Genomic DNA, 19314 nt, shown 5'->3' with positions numbered 1-19314 from the left:
ACATACAAAGTTAAAAAACAAATATTGTGTTTGTCCTCAAAAAGATGAAACTGAAGCCCATGGTTACAGTGGTTTGAAAAGTCTATGAGAAAGGCATGCACTAATAAGAGGCATGTAATTCAGATGGGGTGTCTGGTAGAGTTAAATGAAAAGAAAGAGGATGATGGGGCATTCCAGAGAGAAGGGTTAATGCTGTGAAACAAGGAGGCTGGAAATGGTAGCATGTTTTAGAAGGAGCATGGATATTTCAGGAAGGGTGGGAATCTGGATACAAGCCAGGAAATAGCAAAGTGAGACTGAAGAGAGAAAGAGAAGGCAATTTAAACAAGAAACAAGAGATATTTGAAGGAAATAATAAATATCAGAGCTTAATTAGAGAGCAGCTAAATTGAATAACATATTTTAAATGGAAAACAAATACTACATCAGCGTAGATATTTTATGCATTTTGATCCTTGAATTAGAAATAAATACATAAAAATGTATTTAAAAGGTGTACAAGCTTTTCAGAAATATGACCCACTAACAAACTTGGAAGTTTCACAAGGACATTTGTGCTATATCTGCCTGACTCATTCCTTTGTGATTATCCCTCTGAAGGCAGGAGAAAGTGGAGTTTTGTGTGGTTAACATTTTATCAGACATTCAATTATAAGTTACTAAACTTTAGATTTGGTGAAAAAATACTATAAAAATTAGGTTTAAATGATGAAATATTATCCACTGCAAAATGAGAGTAAAGACAACATATTGTAAAACTGGCAAGAAAGATTACTTACATTAAATCCAGGTAATAAAAATAATCATAAAAATCATGCTGAAACAATTGCACTTTTCCAATCACGTGATAAAATGTTTTACCAATTGGAACTACAATTGACCTGAAAATAAGAATAAAAAGGGGTCACTCACCTTTTACATCATTTGCTAATTTCTTGGCTTCATTAAGAATCCCAAAGCTTTTCTGAAGAGAGCCTTTAGCACCTTCCTTTAATGAACCCTGAGGACCTGTTGCCTATAGACAGAAAAAGAAGTGTCACAATAAAAACCAGAGAATTATGGAGTAGAGGTATCTAGCAGGTTGTTGTTTTACAGGGTTTACTTTTAGGAAAGCATTCTGGGCTACAGATTTAGAATAATAAATTAACAGCACATATTGGTGATTAAAGTCAGTAGACCAGTGGGCAAAGGGAAGGCCTAGAAGAGAACCCTTTGGGTTCCCAAAACTTAAGGGACAAGTATAGAAAGTGGGGCTAGTGAGGCTCCAGAGAGGACAAAGAGAAACCAGGATACTATAATGTTATGGAAGTGAAGAGGTGAAGTAGCTGAAAGCATGAGACTGCAATGTTGCAAGGACATATCTGCTCAGTATCATCAAGGGCTGAAGAATAGGCAAGCAAAGTAACATCTAACCAGCGGTTCTCAACCTGTGGGTCGCGACCCCTTTGGCGGTCGAACGACCCTTTCACAGGGGTCGCCTAAGACCATCCTGAATATCAGAATTTACATTATGACTCATAACAGTAGCAACATTACAGTTATGAAGTAGCAACGAAAATAATTTTATGGTTGGGTCACAACATGAGGAACTGTATTTAAAGGGCCAGAAGGTTGAGAACCACTGATAGACATCCACGGACGTTATCCCTGAGCACATTTGGAGGAGGGGGTGGGGAGCATTTCCTGTCCCTTAGGTGTTGAAATGAGGAAGAATACTGCTCCTTTTCTAAACGCATCTCAAAGCACTATGACAAAACAAAGTCTTCCAAATGACAATCTCTGAACCACATCATCTCCTGGCAAAGGGTATTTATTAAGGCTTGGATTAAAGAGGTGACACAAAGATAATAGAATGATATGGGAAAAGAATTGTTTAACTTGAATGTCTAGTTATCCATTTTAATAGTGTTTGCTCCTCAGCAATCATTACATAATACCTTATACCAAGAGATAAATAAAATAAATCTGGTTAAATTTTAAATTGGAAAAGTATTGCAGGGTGCAGGAAGAGCTAAACACTTATTGCTGAGGTTATAAATCTGAATGCAGGCTATCCCAGACATAGCAATCTTCAAAGACAATTGCAATGACTTAATAACTTTTCTTTATCAATCATATTATTTGAGCATTAAACTAGGAAAGATTACACAACTTTATACTGTTGTAATAAAATTTATTTTAAGGTGTTATACCAACAGCTTTCATCTAAATAATCTATTGTTTACAGAACAGCTTGATTATATAATGCTATGATATCTACAAATGAACATATGGGAAATATATACATAAATAAAAAGTGACATTGTGTGTATATACCTTGGGAATTAGATACAATAACATCACGTAAATGTCATTTATCTTGAAAAAAAAAAAGTAAGAGTGTCAATGTAAGTGGCACAAATCCAGTGTACCGTATTTAAAAAAATAAGCCTCAATTACCCATTCAGGTTCTATATTTGTTTCAAATTTACATGCCATTCTTACTTCCTTATTTACAAATTTTCTGAATCAAAACAGGTTAGAAAAAAAGTAGGATAAAGATTCTCCTATTGGCGCTTGAAAACAGCAGGAGTGACAGCTGATTATCGGTCTGACACCGAGGAGAGAGAAAACTAAGTAGAGAGAAGAGTGTTTGAAGCTCAGGATTTGGAGTCAATTTGAATAGGGAGGGAGTAGGTTTCCGTAGACGCCAATACTATCAGAGTAAAATAACTCATGTTGACATGATGATCCTGAGTCATCAAGGTCATGTGGGTCATTCATCATACAGATCAAACCAGAGAGAGAAAGATTTCCTTACAGACTTGAGGTATGAATGCCTTTCTACAGAAACATAATTTAGCAAGCATTTAACATCCAAAATTTTAAAGCTAATCTCAGTTGTGCAAATTGAGGCATAGGGGAAAAGAAGGGAGAGTTGATTTGCTGTGCATTAGAAAATTAACACAGTGAGGTGAGAAAGAAGAGAAGGAGAAGGGTCAGACAATCTAGAAAGAGGCTAAATTCTGAACTGTGGAAATTGTTGAAGGACTATGATGACTAATGTTCTTTCTTTTTCTTCTTTTTTTTACATTTTTTAACAAATTTATCGATGCATAAATAACCTTTACATATTTACAATTTGATAAATTTTGACATAACATGAAACCATCACCACAATCAAGGTAAAGAACATTTCTATCAATTTTTTTTGTTGTTGTTAATACTCACCCAAAGATATTTTTCCACTGATTTTTTTAGAGTGTGTGGGAGAGAGTGAGGGTGGGGGGAGAGACAGAGAGGAGGGAGAGGAGGGAGAGGGAGAGAGAGAGAGAGAGAGAGAGAGAGAGAGAGAGAGATTGCTTCCCGCACCTGCCCCAACCAGGGCTGGGGATGGAACCTGCAAGCCAGGTATGTGCCCTTGACTGGGAATCGAACCCAATTCCCTTTGGTATATGGGCCGATGCCTTAACTATTGAGACACACCAGCTAGGGCTCCATCAATTCTTTTTAATTTCTTCCTTCTACCACTTCTTGTCTTTCCCTAATCTCCACACAAACACTGATCTGTGTTCTATCACTATTAGTTAGCAATTTATAGTATTTTACATAAATGGAATCATCCAGTATATACTCTGGCTTTTTTCTTTTTCTTTTCTTTTTTTTAAAATATATTCCACTGACTTCCTACAGAGAGGAAGGGAGAGGAATAGAGAGTTAGAAACATCGATGAAAGAGAAACATCGATCAGCTGCCTTCTGCACACCCCCTACTGGGGATGTGCCCGCAACCAAGGTACATGCCCTTGACCAGAACCGAACCTGGGACCCTTCAGTCTGCAGGCCAACGCTCTATCCACTGAGCCAACCCGGTTAGGGCAACTCTGGCTTTTTTCATGCAGTGTAATTATTTTGACATTTACCCACATTGTGTGTGTGTGTGTGTGTGTGTGTGTGTGTGTGTGTGTGTGATTTCTTTTGCTGGTGGGAAGGGAAAATGGGGAGTTGTTCAATGGGTGTATAATTTCAGTTTTGCAAGATAAAAGTATAGAAATCTGTTGCACAAAAACGTGCATATATTTAACACTACTGTACTGTACACTTAAAAATGGTTAATATGGTAAATGTTATGTTGTGTCTGTACACCATTTTGGTTTTAATTTGTATTTCCTTGTAACTAATAATGTGGAGCATATTTTCATGTGCTTACTTACCATCTTTTTTGGTGAATTGTCTAAATCTTTTGTCCATTTTTTATTGGATTATTTGTTCTTATTGAGTTTTGAAAGATCTTTATGCATGACCTGATACAAATCCTTTATCAGATAAGTACTTTGCAAAAAAAAATCCCTTAGTTTATAGCTAATAAGTGGTTGGATTTGATTTAACATTGTCAAGAATTTTTTATATCTATGTCCATATAGAATATTGGTCTATAAATTTCCTTTTTTTGTAATATTTTTGTCTGGTTTTATCAGAGTAACTGGCCTCACAGAATGAGGTGAGACATTTTCTCCTCTTCAATTCTCTGAAGAAGTAATTATTTCTTTCTTAAATGTTTATTGGAATTTAATAGTGAAGTAATTTGGACCTGAATATGTGTGTGTGTGTGTGTGTGTGTGTGTGTGTGTGAAGGTTTTTAAAGTACAAATTAAATTCTCTAAGGAATACATGGCTATTTGAGTTATTTATTTCTGATTGAGTTTGTGCTTTTCAAAGAATTTGTCCATTTCATTCGAATTGTTGAATTCTTGGCATCAAATTGTTTATAATATTCTCATTAACCTTTACTGTCTGCAGAAGCTGTAGTGATTTCACACCTTTTATTCCTGATACTAGATATTGCTGATTTTCCTGAATTTTTCTGATTAGTCTGACGGGATGATTATCAACTTATTGATCTTCCACTGGACCTTTGTCCCCTCATCCAACAACATGGCTGAGCTCTGACTGAAGTCCATCTGCTGACAGACATTCCTGCTGCTAAGTTCCTATCTTCTTGCATTTATGACTATCGACTGCCTTTGCTTCCAGGCATCTTGTCTTTCTTGCTTTTCAGGAAGCCAGTGTTTTCTTCCAGAATCCTTATTCAATTACGGGACAGTAGCAACAAGGTCAGGAAAGACAGGGAGGCAGGGAATTTTGATGTGTGGATGGAAGACAAGTATTTCAGTTGCAAAGGATTGTGGAGTTTATAAAGGGCAAGGGTAGTAGAGCTTAGGCTATTAGGTAGATTAGAGTCAATTTCAGAAAAGTTTAAATGTCAGACTAAGGAAACTGGACAATAAGCAATGTTGAGCCAGTGAAAGTTTCTGAGTAGGTGTGTACCATCAGAGTTAGTCCAGGATGATGAATTGCGCAGCTGTGTGGGAGGAAAGGATAGATCAGTTGGCTATTTCAATAGTATAGGCCAGCGATTTTCAACCAGTGTGCCATGGGACCCTGGTGTCCTGCAAGAATTTTTAAATCATGCAACACCTGACTATTTAGTCAGGGTCACTGACCAATTTAGATTGTCAAATAAAAAAAAATGACAATAGTGGACACAACAATAGCCATCTGGTGTGAATTAATCATACTTATTTTTTTTTGTCAGGTTGGCAAAAAATATAGTGTTTGGTGTGCCAGTAGTTTATGTGTGACATGAGATAAAAAAGGTTGAAAAACACTGGCATAGGACAGAAAAAGGAGTTGTAACCTCAGGCAAGGGCAGTGGAAGTAAGATGTTTGGGTTCAAGAGATGTGGAGGAATAAGACAGGTTTCAATGTTTTGAGAAGCACTTCAAAATATTAAAGAGCTAATGGCATACAGCCATCAATCCAGGTTTAAAAGACAAGCCTTTCGTATGATCACAGAATGGAGAACACTAACATGTTATGGATGAACAGAACAGTTTCAACTCATTGGAATTTGGAGAGCTCCTTTTCCAACAATGCTTAGTAAGGCACTGAAGCACATCAACAATATCAGAAGAGGTGATGAAGCAGCATTTTCCAAGCTAATTATACTTCATACATATTCATAAGCATCACATCTGAGTTTCTGAGCTGCGTCTATAACGTATGTGAAATATAAATGAGGTTTTAGAGTTGCATAGCACTGTTTCTTTTTTTAGAGATTGTATTTTATAAGTTCTCTCTGTGTGTATATATGCAATATATGCATTATATACATATATAAATTGGATAAAAACTTTCATTATGTCACACATAATAGAATATGATTATATGGAGGTTGTTGTATGCTTTTATTAGTTAATAATAATTTATAAAAAATGTGAGATAATGTAAGATCATTAGAGAAGGAAATATACAGGAAAACATGTCTATAAAGATTTAACAGAGGGCTCGGCACATAACTGGCTTTTGATACATCTTAGTTTTGCTCTTCCTACTGTTTCCTAAATATTTATAGTAACTCCTGTTAAATCATCATGTCATTGATTAACAGATGAATGAATTGATTAATTTACCCAACAAAAATATATAGGTGCCTCAAGCACCAGAGTGAGCACTGATTATTCAGAGATACAAAGATTCTGCCTGTCCTAATGGTACTATAGTGGAATGAATAGGTAAACAAAGCATCCTTTATAAAGAGAAAGATTACTGCCATATGGAGCATGAAAACATCTAAGTGTTTTGTTTTCAGAGGGGGCTCCATTAGGGGCATAAGGTGTGAAGAAGAGACCTGAAGTTAAGTTTATCAGGTTGGTAAACCTGCACCCCAGTGATTTGTTATTTAAATAAGTAATTTAAAAATTTATTGTTTATATTACTGTCTATATTATATTTTATTATTTTTAAATTGAGCTAAATTTTCTAAATTCATTGAAAGAGTTGGCCCTAAAGAGAAATTCAGAATGTTTCTTTTTTAAAAACATGTTTATTTTTTAATTGATTCCAGAGAGAGAGAGAGAGAGAGAAAGAGAGAGGTACCTACCTATATAGTTTAAGTTTAAAAAATTTGGCTCTCAAAAGAAATTTCAATCATTGTACTGTCGATATTTGACTCTGTTGACTGATGAGTTTGCCGACCACTGCCCTAACCTAATCACATATGCAAAGTCTTTTTTGCTACCACACCGGCCAGGGCCAGAATATTTCTGTTTTTGATTCTGCTTTATAAAGAAAGTTGTAACTAAAAATTCAACAGCATGATTTATGACCTATTCTATTATCAAATAATTTATTTTACAGGATAAGTCTTATACATTTCTAAAGGGATAATATGCTGAGATAATATATTACTTATATGATTTTAAATTTAAAATATTTTTTAATAAAGAAAACTGTTCAAAATGTGCATGGGTATATGTAAGGGCTGGCTATTAGCTGCAATATGTTTATGTATCATATATATCAAATAAATTTATATTTGGTATGTTAGACTGTTGATAAAATCAGAGAGAACTTACTTTCTTACTATAATAAAATAAATTCTCAAAAGAAATGGTGGAATGTAGATTATGTACATTTTAAGAATGTTTGAGAATATAAAAATGTGCATGTGATATTTAATGATAGATTAAGCTATTAAACAGTTATATAATCATTACCCTTTGCATAAGAAAAGTATGGACAGATAAACAACATTATAAAAATGTTTATTTGTGATTGGTGGGATTATTCACATTTTATATTTTCTCCCTCTTGCTATCTGTATTTCCTATTTTCCTCTAATGGACATGAACTGCCTTTGTAATAATTAAAAAAGGTCACACAATTTAAAATATGAAAATCACTATGAATTGATTTTAAATGTATTTTACTATAACTTATGTTTTAAAAGTACTACAGGATAGTAAAATAAAATAGTGATTAAGAAATGAGTAAAGAAACAAGCCAGTTTTTTTTTATTATAAACAGGTTAAAAAATACCCTTTAATTGTATTAAAATATAATTTAATGCAGGTTGTTTGAAGCATCTGTCTTCATCTGATAGCATTAACACACTTTGATATAATTAAAAAAAATTACCCCAATTTATTATCATTAAAAAAAGTGATGGCTTTGGTCTGAAATCTGCTGAAAGGCTGTATTAGTGCTGGCCTTGCATAGTAAGTCCTAACATGGAAGAAAGATGAGATGAGTCTCCAGAAGACTGGAAGCCAATTAGCACACAAAGGAGACTCAGGGATGGAACAGGAAATCCTCAAAATCATGAATATTTAGAATCAGGGACTGAATATTCAGCCGGATGAGAACACCAAGAAAGACAATCAAAAGAGGGTTTAAAAATATGTCACTAAGTGAGAACAGGTTTCACCCACTGCTGTGTGACAGCCATCGCTCCAGCACACACGGGGCCACCGGCTTGCTGCCAAGAGGCAGGGAACCGATAAGCTGTTGTGGGCAGGATGGGTGGACTATACAAGGATCCTTGATTTTGAGTCAAGGCAACAGAGAAGTATCTACTGAGTTAGAGAACGTCCTCAGAGGTCATAGGTTTTCTTTCCAGTTAATATCCAAAATCAAACTCAACATGGCAATTTTATCTCCTAATTTTTTCCACCGCAGGTGGAAAACCTAACAGCAGGCCTGAGAGCACTACTGCTGTGAATAACAGTTCAAACTTATGTTGCGTTATAGCAGCATCCAAAAGAGTTTCTGAGTTCTGAGTAATGATACAAACTCTTTGATTTTTAACAGTTGTTGCCCTGAATTTTTAGATATGTCGAATGATGGATCAGAAATAGAAGTTTGCTTCTCTGTTTCCAAAAGATTTTTTTAAAAAATTGACTCAAATGAATGTATCCTGTACAAAGAAAATCACTAAAATTAGGGTGGCTTAATGAACACTACTTTTACACACAGGTTCAATATTTTTTCTGGGTTACTTAGATCCTTACACTTTTACATTTGCTATTGTGTGAAATACTCAGTTTATAGTTAAGTTGCTGAATTGCTGATGATGAAGAAGAAATGCTCACTAGTTTTCTTAGCAAATTCAATTATGTCAATTATGGGTTTATGTCATTTTTTCCATTAGTACTACACTGGTATAAAATTTAAATCCCAATGTTTAGAAATATTAATAAAAAATCAAAATTAAATTACAGTTTGAATGACTTCTAAGTAATGGATGACAGAATGAAATAGAAGGTATACAAGTTTACAATTTGACTGACTATATTTTATTGGGCCTTTTGAATGCAATATGTACTCTGCTAATATTTGCCCAGTATTTTATGTAGGAAATAAAAACTCAAAAATGATCTTGCAAGTATTCTTTATGTATTTTGGTTCATCCAATTACACAATGCAAATATTAAATAAGACAGGCTGAGAGAATACATTACCATATTTCTAGTCAAACACGCATTAGAAATGCCTTAATGTTTAATCACACTTTTGCAAGATTTACATTGTTTAACTATATGATTTGCTAACTAATATTAGTGGTGTCAAAAGAATCTTGCTACTATAAGGACTCAAAGACTAACAAGAAAAAAATTATTAGGAATGATATTAGTAATATTAAAGAAGAGAATAGTAATAGGAAGGAAAAGAACATTTCCTATAAAGCAAAAAATGAGTTATGCAGGTAAAAGTTGGAAAGAATTATTTTTATTAGCATGACAAATAACAAACATAAATGATTATTGCAGGTTGACTGTAGGTTAAAATTCTGTTCATCTCTGATTGCCCTGTGGGTTGTGTTTCATAATACTATTTATACATCAAGTATATTAACTATGTGGGTAAAAATTCTAAAGAGAAATAGAAAATGTGGGTATGAATAGTATCTCATATTTATCAATAAGTAGTTCATAAGCATCTTTTATTAGCACCCTAACTGTGTCAATGATAAGAGGAAGATATAATCTGAGGTAATTGAAGATTGAATATTAAATTAGATGAGAAAATTAAGTTCGGAGTTTGGGAGACTATATTATAGGAATCAAGCTAAGGAAGGGATCAGAATAGACTATGTACTTATTTGAAGACACAGCTTCTAATTCCCAAATTCTGACCTGCTATCTTCTTTCTCAAATTTTATTTCAGAAATTCCAGCATACCACTAGAACTTAAATCCTACATGACATCCATATTCAAACAGATGTACAGGCATTACCTCAAACTAACTAGAGAAAATAATTTTATTTTTCCTTTGAAATGTTCTTCTCTATTTCCTACCTTTTGTGGAGATACACATATCTTTTCAGTTCTGAAAATGTGGAGCATGCTGCCGTTCTAGATCCCAGCATTAGTGTTTGGAGATGGCAGGGGTTATCTACATTTAGTGATCAGCTGCTATAGACCACGTGTTACCTCTATGAACATCATGGACTGAAATTTTGATGTACTGAGGAGAATTTATGTGAAACCAAAGAGTAAATAATGTTCCTGCACATTTAAACTCATCATATGCTTCCAATGAAATGCTTTATGAAAAACCTAAAATAGTAGTTCCACAGCTTACCACAAAGCGTATTTACAAAATGTTGCTACATGTAAAGGATAAAGATTTGCCACTATTGAAGATACTCAGATAATGTGTTAAATATACTTGGGAACCCAAGTTTATTTTGAACAATAACAGCAGCCAAGGGTTGCTTTGAAGGCAAAGGTTTCAATGGATAAAAACAGTGTAAATAGTTTAGAACCATATGATGTGATGTGTTTGGCAACAGATGCACTTTGTAGTCAAACTTCACATATAACCCACTTGTGTGCGACTATAAGCAATGTGTTAATTTTCAAAGCACTTTCTTGCTGATGACGTTTGGAAAAATAGTGATAAATTTTGCTGCTCAACATCTTATGTTTGACTGTTTTTCTCCTGTGACTTGGGTGGCACAGACCTGCTTGGCAGACCTTTATCAGTAGTAAGTGGTGGGTGGCAGAAGAGTTCTGCTGTGATTATAGTCCACTGAGAGTTTGTTTTGAGTGAAATGTAAAAGGAGCCTGCCTTTGAAAATAATTCAAAACAAAGATTCTATTTTACTAGGATTTTCCAGAATGCCTTTAAATTAGAGAAATTTAGGTACTTATTCAAACACTTGGTCCTCCATTCTCAGTGCATAATTCTATTTGTTTCTTACCAGTTTTGTAGCTTCATGTGCAAGGCCTTTGGCTTCTTTAGCAATTTTGTCAGCTTCATCAATATAGTCCTTAATATTGCTGTAAGCTTTGAAGGCTGCGGTGGCATTGAAGGAGATGCTTTTAGCCTCATCAAGGATTCTGTTGGGATTACCCAATAAAAGAGCGTTTGATAGTCAAATGAAGAACATCCGACTTATAAAACATATGGCTTCCAAATAACCATGGCCAATATAATCATGATAATTCCAATCATAGTGGGCTATCTATTACTGTATTATGGTATAGTTTTCAATTTAAACTCATCTTCCTAAATAATTCAGCTATGAAATAGTATGAACATATTATTAAATATCCACAGCATCCCCCACAGCTTCTGTAACCATGTGCACCAGGCAAGTATGTGTAGTGAGATGATGCTTTCATCATTTGTGAAGTACGCTGCACATTTCAGAGCACTTGTACCACATTCCTGGAATGAATTTCACAAAATCTCTCTAGGGTAGGTATATTTCCCAGGTGAAAATAAATGAATCTCAGAAAGTTAAATAACTTGTTTCAGGTCACATGTCCAACATGTTGGCTCCAAGTCCTTGCCAATTAAGGACTTGGAGTCAGCATCTGCAGACTTCTAGCTTACTGTTTCATCTACTGCCCTTCATGCTAAATTGGCAAAAGTTTGTTATAAAATGAACTGTGCATGAGCCGTGCCCTGGGTCTTCAAACATTTACATTTTCCTTTGTATCAATGAGTATTACATATTGGAACACAATTTTATATGTCTTATATTAAATACAGATTTGTTTTGGAAAATGATTCTTGGGGCTGAAGCACCTATGTAATTGTAGGGAAGCATCCTAGTGTTACCTAGAAGGCTGTCCATAAGTCAAACACATTTCACCATCTGCCCTTCCCTCCTTTGACCCTTATGAGAATCCCAGGTATAGTGAGCTGTTATTTCACAGAGGAATGCATAGTGCCTCCTTGGAGTCTGAAAAGAAAAAAGACTTAAGTCTTTATGTATGGCCCCCATTTTCAACAGCCACCTGTTTAACAATGCATAGTTTGGATTCCAGTAAAAATATAAAACTGAAATTTGAAACAGAATGTGTATTTATACATTATTATTTAAAATGCTAATAAGGCAACCGCTGTGCTTTCCAATAAAGAATAAAACCCAGTTTTTCTAAGTGTAGCCTCGGGCTATGCTCACTCCCTACCAAGCCATATTTGAATCCACTTTTAACTTGGACTTTTGATGTGACTCCAGTAGGGCGCCCAGAACATCCTAATTAGGCTCTTCCACAGAAAGGCCATGTAGTGCGTATGTTCATAATTACAGAAATCAAGATTTGAAAGAGACTGTCTACCATTTTTGTTAGTCAAAACTTTTGGGCAAGTGTCAAGTTACATAGACATTTCCAACAACAGATGACATACCCATCAAGGACAGCAGATGAGGCATTCAGCTGAGCTGCATGGTTCTCAGCCTGGTACACCCTCTCGGCAAGCTTCCTGTCTTTCATTTCCCGGGAGAGGTCATCTATTTTATCTTTCAGCTCTTCAGACATGGGTGGTAATTTAGTTTGAATGTCTGTAACATACTGTTATGTAGAGAAAAGAGGGTGTTTTAAGTAAGTGAATCCAAGCCTTCACTCATTTACTAATTACTCTCTGAGATATAATTATGCATCCTTCGTTTTTTATGAAACTTCAAATTTACTAACATAGCAAAAAGAAAATGGAGGATAAAAGCTGTTATTTAATGAAGAGATAGGAAATATAGAAAGCCAATTTACACCAAGAAGAACCAAACTATCTTTTTTTAAAATTGTTACTTCACAGGTATAAATGCACAAATGATCCTCATTAGGATCTTTTAGCCCATTTATGTTTATATCACCATATATCACAGTGTCCACTGCATTAGAAAGTATGTTAAAAGTCTGTTTGTAGATTTAGATTTCTCTTTTAACTAACTTTATATGAATATTGAAGGAGATTGTAAGTGTTGCCCTAGCAACAAGCAATGTCCTTCAGTGTGAAAGAAAATTCAAGCTTGTGGGAGTAGATGATTACGCTCACACAGATATTACTATCTATTGGGAGAACAATAGGAAGTTCTAATTGTTGCCAATAGGTGGGCACAGTCACAATAGAAAAATGCAAAAACAATTTTACACCCACAAGAAAAAACGTTAGCATTTGCTTATATTACTGAGACTTCTCACTGATTCCCATCTGTGAAAGCCTATGTCATTACCATCTTTTTTTATTTTATTTTGGGTTTAATCAAATACTCACGTCTATGACTGAGTTGATTTCATCTGCAAGACGATTGGCTTCATCAAGTATGTCATTGCCTTCTTTTAAAGTGTTCTCAGTTTGTCGTTTTCCACTTTCAATAGCTTCTTTCTTTTCCTGCAAGACAGCATGAACACACCATCAAAATGCTTTTAGGTAAAACCCTATCCAGCCCCATATTCCCGACTTCCCTGAGCTGTCTGAACAAAGGCGTTGCAAATAAGGTATGTCATGTTGACAATGAGGCTGGATGAGAGTAATATGAACTACTCAGCCAATCCTCCAAGAGTTATTTTATTTAAATGCCTGTAAGGTACTTCATTCCATTGTGAGAAAGTCATCCGAGAGAGGAAAAGTTATATGATGGTAGCTGAGGAATTAAAAACGATTTTTAAATCAAGAAGAACATCCATTTTTTAAAATATATTTTTTATTGATTTCAGAAAGGAAGGGAGAGGGAGAGAGAGATAGAAACAACAATGATGAAAGAGAATCATCAATCGGCTGCCTCCTGCACCGCCCCCACTGCGGATTGAGCTTGCAACCTGGCATGTGCCCTGACTGGGAATTGAACCGTGACCTCCTGGTTCACAGGTTGATGCTCAATCACTGAACCATGCTGGGCCAGGCTGAACATCATTTTTTAACTAAAATGTAAGTGCTAAATATGTATTACTGAACATGTGGTAGTACCATAAAGTACATTGAAACTAGATGTTGAATTCCAGAATCTATGTGCCAATGAGTATTTTGTGAGCATATACATAAGCAGACTTATTCTATGGGAGGTCTTCGAAAAATGAAAAGAAATTGAATTTTTAAGGGAATTTAGGAGAAGTACTTTTTTAAAGGAGAGAAACTAACACATGGAAGACTAAACTTAATGGAAACTCTCATAAGAAGAGAGCAGATTCTAAATTTTCTTTGAAACTGATAGCTTGTCTCAGCACTACATGAAACTCATTGAGAGTAAAATCACTGAGAGAGAAATAGTGCTATTTCTTTATTTGGAGCATAACTTTGCCTGTTTTTTTTTTTCCTCTTTTACTTCTGACTCCTTTGTATTCTTCCAATCACCTTTTTACATGTGGATTTAACTGCATCAATTATAATTTTAAGCCTCTGCCATTTACGTTCTTTTACATTAATAATAATGTTACTTTATATATTCATTTTGACCTTAATAATGTGTCAGGTAGTTTATAATCTTTTCTCACTTAATTCTACACTAACTCCATAGGTCCGTGTATATCACCTTTTTAAAAAATAGGAATAAATAAGAAAAAACAAAAACTTACGCACAGATAAAAATATGGTGGTTACCAGAAGGAAAGGGAAGTGGGGGAGTAGTATAGGGGGTCAAATATATGGTGATGGATGAATATTTAACTTTGGGTGGTAAACACAATGCAATATACAGATGATGTGTTATAGAATTGTACACTTGAAACTTATAGAATTTTATTAACCAATGTCACCCCAATAAATTTAATAATAAAAAGTAAAGAAAAAAAAGAATAGAAAATTGAACAAGTTATGTGACTTTTCCAAGGTCACACAGTTAGTACAATGTAGTTAAGATCCAAACCCTGGTCTATATAACGATACAGCCTGGGTCTTGAGCTGTGAAAGCACTGACTCTCTAATTATAGAAACGACATTTCTTATTTGCACTGGGAAAGCGCAAATTTCACACCCTTCTTTCCCTGCCTTTTCACCAACCACTTCAGTGTGTTGCCAGGTACATACACCTTGTTCCTGCCTCTGAGCTTTTACACTTGCAGTTCCCTTAACCTTGTGCCCTTCCTCAGTTCGTTGTCTTGCTTCTTCCTTCATTTTCTGCTGATGGTCACTTCCCTGATCACCTACCTAAAATAGCACTCATCTTTATCTCAATTATTTTCTATATACTGGAAGACAGTTATTCAGGCTACAGCCTGCTTTTGCAAGGATCTAAGCCCTGCCCACTGTCACAAGGTATGAAACCTGGGCAAGTAATATAGCCTCATGTGAAATGTGTTGTCTCTGGCTACTCAAACTGTGGCCCATTGAAGCATTAGCATCACCCAGATGCATGTTAGAAATGTACAATCTCAATGCCTTTTGGGAACTACCAACTCAGAATTTGCATTTAATAAGAACATACACTGTAAAATTTGAGAACTAGCTTAGAACACTACCTGGAATATAGTAAACATGATGTAATTATTGACTATTATATTACCTTATTTTGTTCTTCTTCTTAGCACCCACTTATCTGAGTTATATTCTATTGGATGGCCACAAACCAACTAAATGTAGATAATATTATTTCATTTTTTAATAGATTAAACCATCTTAATTGTGCATGTCATTTAATGAAAATCAGCAACACCAATTCATCACAATATTCATATATAGGGACCAGTGGAAACCACAGGCTGCTGAACTGTACGTGGCTGATGGAGGATAACATATTGAATGCATCATGTAATGTCACTAAACATATCACTTATTATTATATTAGCCCATGCTCCAGAGTTTATGACCATTTTATATGCTACTCATTTATTGCTTTAGTGACTATCTTCCTCACTAGAATAGAAATTCCATAAAAACAGTCTTATATGTCATTGTATTTCCAATACCTAAAACATTTCCCTCAATAAATATGTGTGAATGAATAAATGAAATTAGAGTCCATTCCTGAAACTTGAACGGTGACAGTTGGCTCATCAGTTACTCCCATCACTGGCTAAAACAGAGGAAGTTTCGATATGTCATTCCCTCTTCAGAGACAATAAATATAGGGGTAGTCCTGATGATCCTGGTAACGTCATATTTTATCTTCCAAGGATCTGACATTCTTTTACATAACTATAGCCCATAGCTTTTGCATGCACTGATTTAAAGTTATGCCATGTACAGACATTCAAGAATTTTTTTCAACATGGCTTGTTTAATGAATCAAGGTACTTTACAATGCTGCACCAGTGGGAGGGAGAATATTTCCACATGTACATTAGGAAGAGCTGCACACATTTTGGTTTCAATTAAGTAGTGAGTTAGAATCTCCGTAAAAGCTCCATTTGAGTCACTTTAGGGAATCAACTGTTATGCAAGATCAGAATGTGTTCTTTATCATACTAAAGCAGAAGTAATGAGCTGGAGATTCAGGAGATTTCAGAGGTGGCTAACTTTCAGATTAGACACTGACAGAATCTAGTTTTGAGCCAAGGAAAAAAGTGGATATTTGGAGGATCTAAATATTAATAAAAGTATACATATGACTTTTTAATAATTTTCGTTTGCTTATTTGTTTCATGGTTAATTCTCACCTGAAGATTCTTTTTTTTCATCGATTTTTTTTAGAGATAATGGAAGGGAGGGAAGGTGTGAGAGAGAGAGGAAGAGAGAGGAGGAGAGAGAGAGAGAAAGAGAGTAACATTGATGTGAGAGACACATCAATTGGTTGCCTCCCACATGCCCTGACTGGGGCCAGGAAATGAACCTGCAACCCAGGTACGTGCCTTTGTGGGAGTTGAACCCACAACACTTCGGTGTGCAGGCTGACACTCTACCACTGAGCAACACCGACCATGACAACATATGACTTTTTTGTGTGTTTTTTTCATGGCACTTTATTTATTCATTGAAAAAAATTATGGCAGACACTCTTGTAGGCCAAGGGAATAGAGTAGATAAGAAGATGCACTCCTCATGGCTTATCTGGAAGAGGGAGAAAATAAATGAGAGAATAAATGTATATTTTTAAGCAATGATGAGTGATATAAAAGTAAATAAAGAGAGGGAAGTAATAGAGAATGATGTAGGATATAAAATTCCCAAGATAGAAAGCTTCGAGTGGTTAAGGAACAAAAAGGAGGCCCATGTATACAGAATTATTCTCCAGAAGTATGCCATGGGGATAATTGAGTGATTCTGTTTGAATACTAAAATTGATTATAGTTCTAATTTTAACTGCTAATTGGATCTTAATTCATTCCAGAGCTCAGTAAATTAAACACCTTTTGTATGTGTTGTGTGTGTGTGCGAGAGAGGGATGATGCATGTTTGGGTTGGATTAAAAGCCAGCAAAAGCTGTCTTTCAGTTAATCCTTTATCTAGCAACTCACTATTTATTTTCTTTGCAATCCTTCCTTTTATAAGGTTATAAGGACATGCTCCTTTGTTTAATTGAATTGCTCACCTTCTCTTTGCCCATTGGCACAAAGTCCCTCTGCCTTCTCTCCATTGCTGGAAATGCCCTTCTAACCCGGTGGTTTCTAGAAGGTTGCATTCAAAGCCTTCTATGATCTGCCTCCAAATACTGTTTCCAGAACCATCGTCTCCTACAGCCTTTTATGTAGCCTATGACTGAGTTTTACTGCTCTCTCTGACATTTCCTAAGATTAACTCACACTTTCAGAGCCCTGTGTTTGGGCCCAAGCTGCTCCATCATTTCTATCAACTTCTCTCAATTTCTGCTATGATGACATCATCTCTGTGATTCTTCTAGCCCCAATTAATCATAGGAGTACATGTAGTGAAAGGTTAAAACGCCTGAATTTTTAGGAGACTGTACATTTCATGAGGTCAGGAGTCATTCCTGTGCAACCTCAGTCACCCTGGTTACCAATAGCACCATCACATGGTAGATGTCTGACAGACTTTAAATACTACCCTGGCCCATTTTCCCAGCCTTATACCATACTTCTGTTCAATACAAAACGGATTCTCTAGTTTACATGAACCATTCACAAATCCCAGAACTGTAATTCTAATCCATGACTCCACTATTTCAGTGTATCCACTAACCTTTAGGACAAACACAAAACTCCTTGGCTTAGTCTTAGAATGAAATTCTCTTTCAACTCAAGGTCTGGCTCTATCTTTGCTGACTTTCTATCCCCTCACTGGTTCACATGCAGTTTTCATTCCAACCCTATCAAACCACCGAATTTTCCCAAAATGTTTTATCTTTTTTCCCCTGTGCCTTGGCATTGTTTTTCCCTATTTCTGGAATGTTCTTTGCCTTCTATTTTGACTAGCTAGTGCCCACCCTTCAGGACTTAACATGCAGGTCAGGTCCTCTGTGAAGCCCATCCTAACCCAGGGTGATGGAGATGCCCTTCCTTTGCTTGCCGCCACATTACTCTAGTGCATAGAATGGGTTACTTGTGTGTGCCTCCCAATAAATACAAGTCACCTAAAGTCATCAGAAATGGTTTTTATTCTAAGTATCAATGGTTCTTAAACCAAAGACTGCATCTGAATAACGGGGGATTTTAAGACACCAGTTGCTGGGTCCTACTCGCAGTTTCTCAGTTGATAGTTTCGAGTGGGGCCTGAGAGTCTGCATTTTGAACGAGGTTCTAACTGATTCTAATGCTGCCATTTTGAGGATCATACAAGGAGGACCAGTACTTGGCATTAACAATTTCTGTGTTCAGCACATCTCCTGAGTTTAGCAGGAGCTTGATAAATGTTTTTAATAATAAAAATTACATGCTTACCTTTTAAAAAATAAACAAAAAAACCACATTTGAGTTGGGTCTCACTTACTAGTATTTTACCTTCTTAGTGGGCATAGACACAAGGAGGTTATTTATTTTTAAAAATCAGCTCATTACTCCATCAAATGGATACAGTGTATAGACTGTTCTCACATCCATGTGCACATCTAATTAAGCCAGGGGAAGTTTTGGAATATGGACCCTGGGCCACATCCTAGACCAGCCAACTCAGTCTGAGTGAGAGTCCATGAAACTGGTCTGTTTCACAAACTCTCCAGGTCATTCCTTTCTAGCCAGTCTAGCGCCAACCTTGGGAATCACCTCTAATCAGCCTTGGCAAACAGCCTTAAACAAGCTGTGCCTTCCCACGTTAATTGCATCAGTTTTTCTAATTACTCCAGTAAGTTTTGAACAAGCCTTTACCTAAGCATGGCATATGAAATGAAAATATGTAAAGGACCACTTCTAACTACAGAGCTGACTATATAAG

General features: G+C 35.7%; 1 protein-coding gene across 4 annotated transcripts in view; it reads right to left on the bottom strand.

The window, feature by feature from the left end:
- LAMA2 (laminin, alpha 2) overlaps positions 1-19314 on the bottom strand; it is a 476871-nt gene that overhangs the window by 81608 nt on the left and 375949 nt on the right. For all 4 annotated transcript variants that reach the window (XM_014533789.1, XM_005858976.2, XM_014533790.1 and 1 more), the window contains 4 exons: positions 13330-13446; positions 12466-12629; positions 11027-11165; positions 913-1015 (listed from right to left, as the gene is read on the bottom strand). In XM_014533789.1, coding sequence (XP_014389275.1) covers positions 913-1015; positions 11027-11165; positions 12466-12629; positions 13330-13446 — 523 coding nt within the window. The remainder of the gene's footprint in view (positions 1-912; positions 1016-11026; positions 11166-12465; positions 12630-13329; positions 13447-19314) is intronic.

Source organism: Myotis brandtii, unplaced genomic scaffold, assembly GCF_000412655.1.
Source record: "Myotis brandtii unplaced genomic scaffold, ASM41265v1 scaffold123, whole genome shotgun sequence".
Lineage (NCBI taxonomy): Eukaryota > Metazoa > Chordata > Mammalia > Chiroptera > Vespertilionidae > Myotis > Myotis brandtii.
The sequence above is the reverse complement of the archived record's forward strand: the minus strand, read 5'-3'. Positions and strand labels throughout refer to the sequence as shown.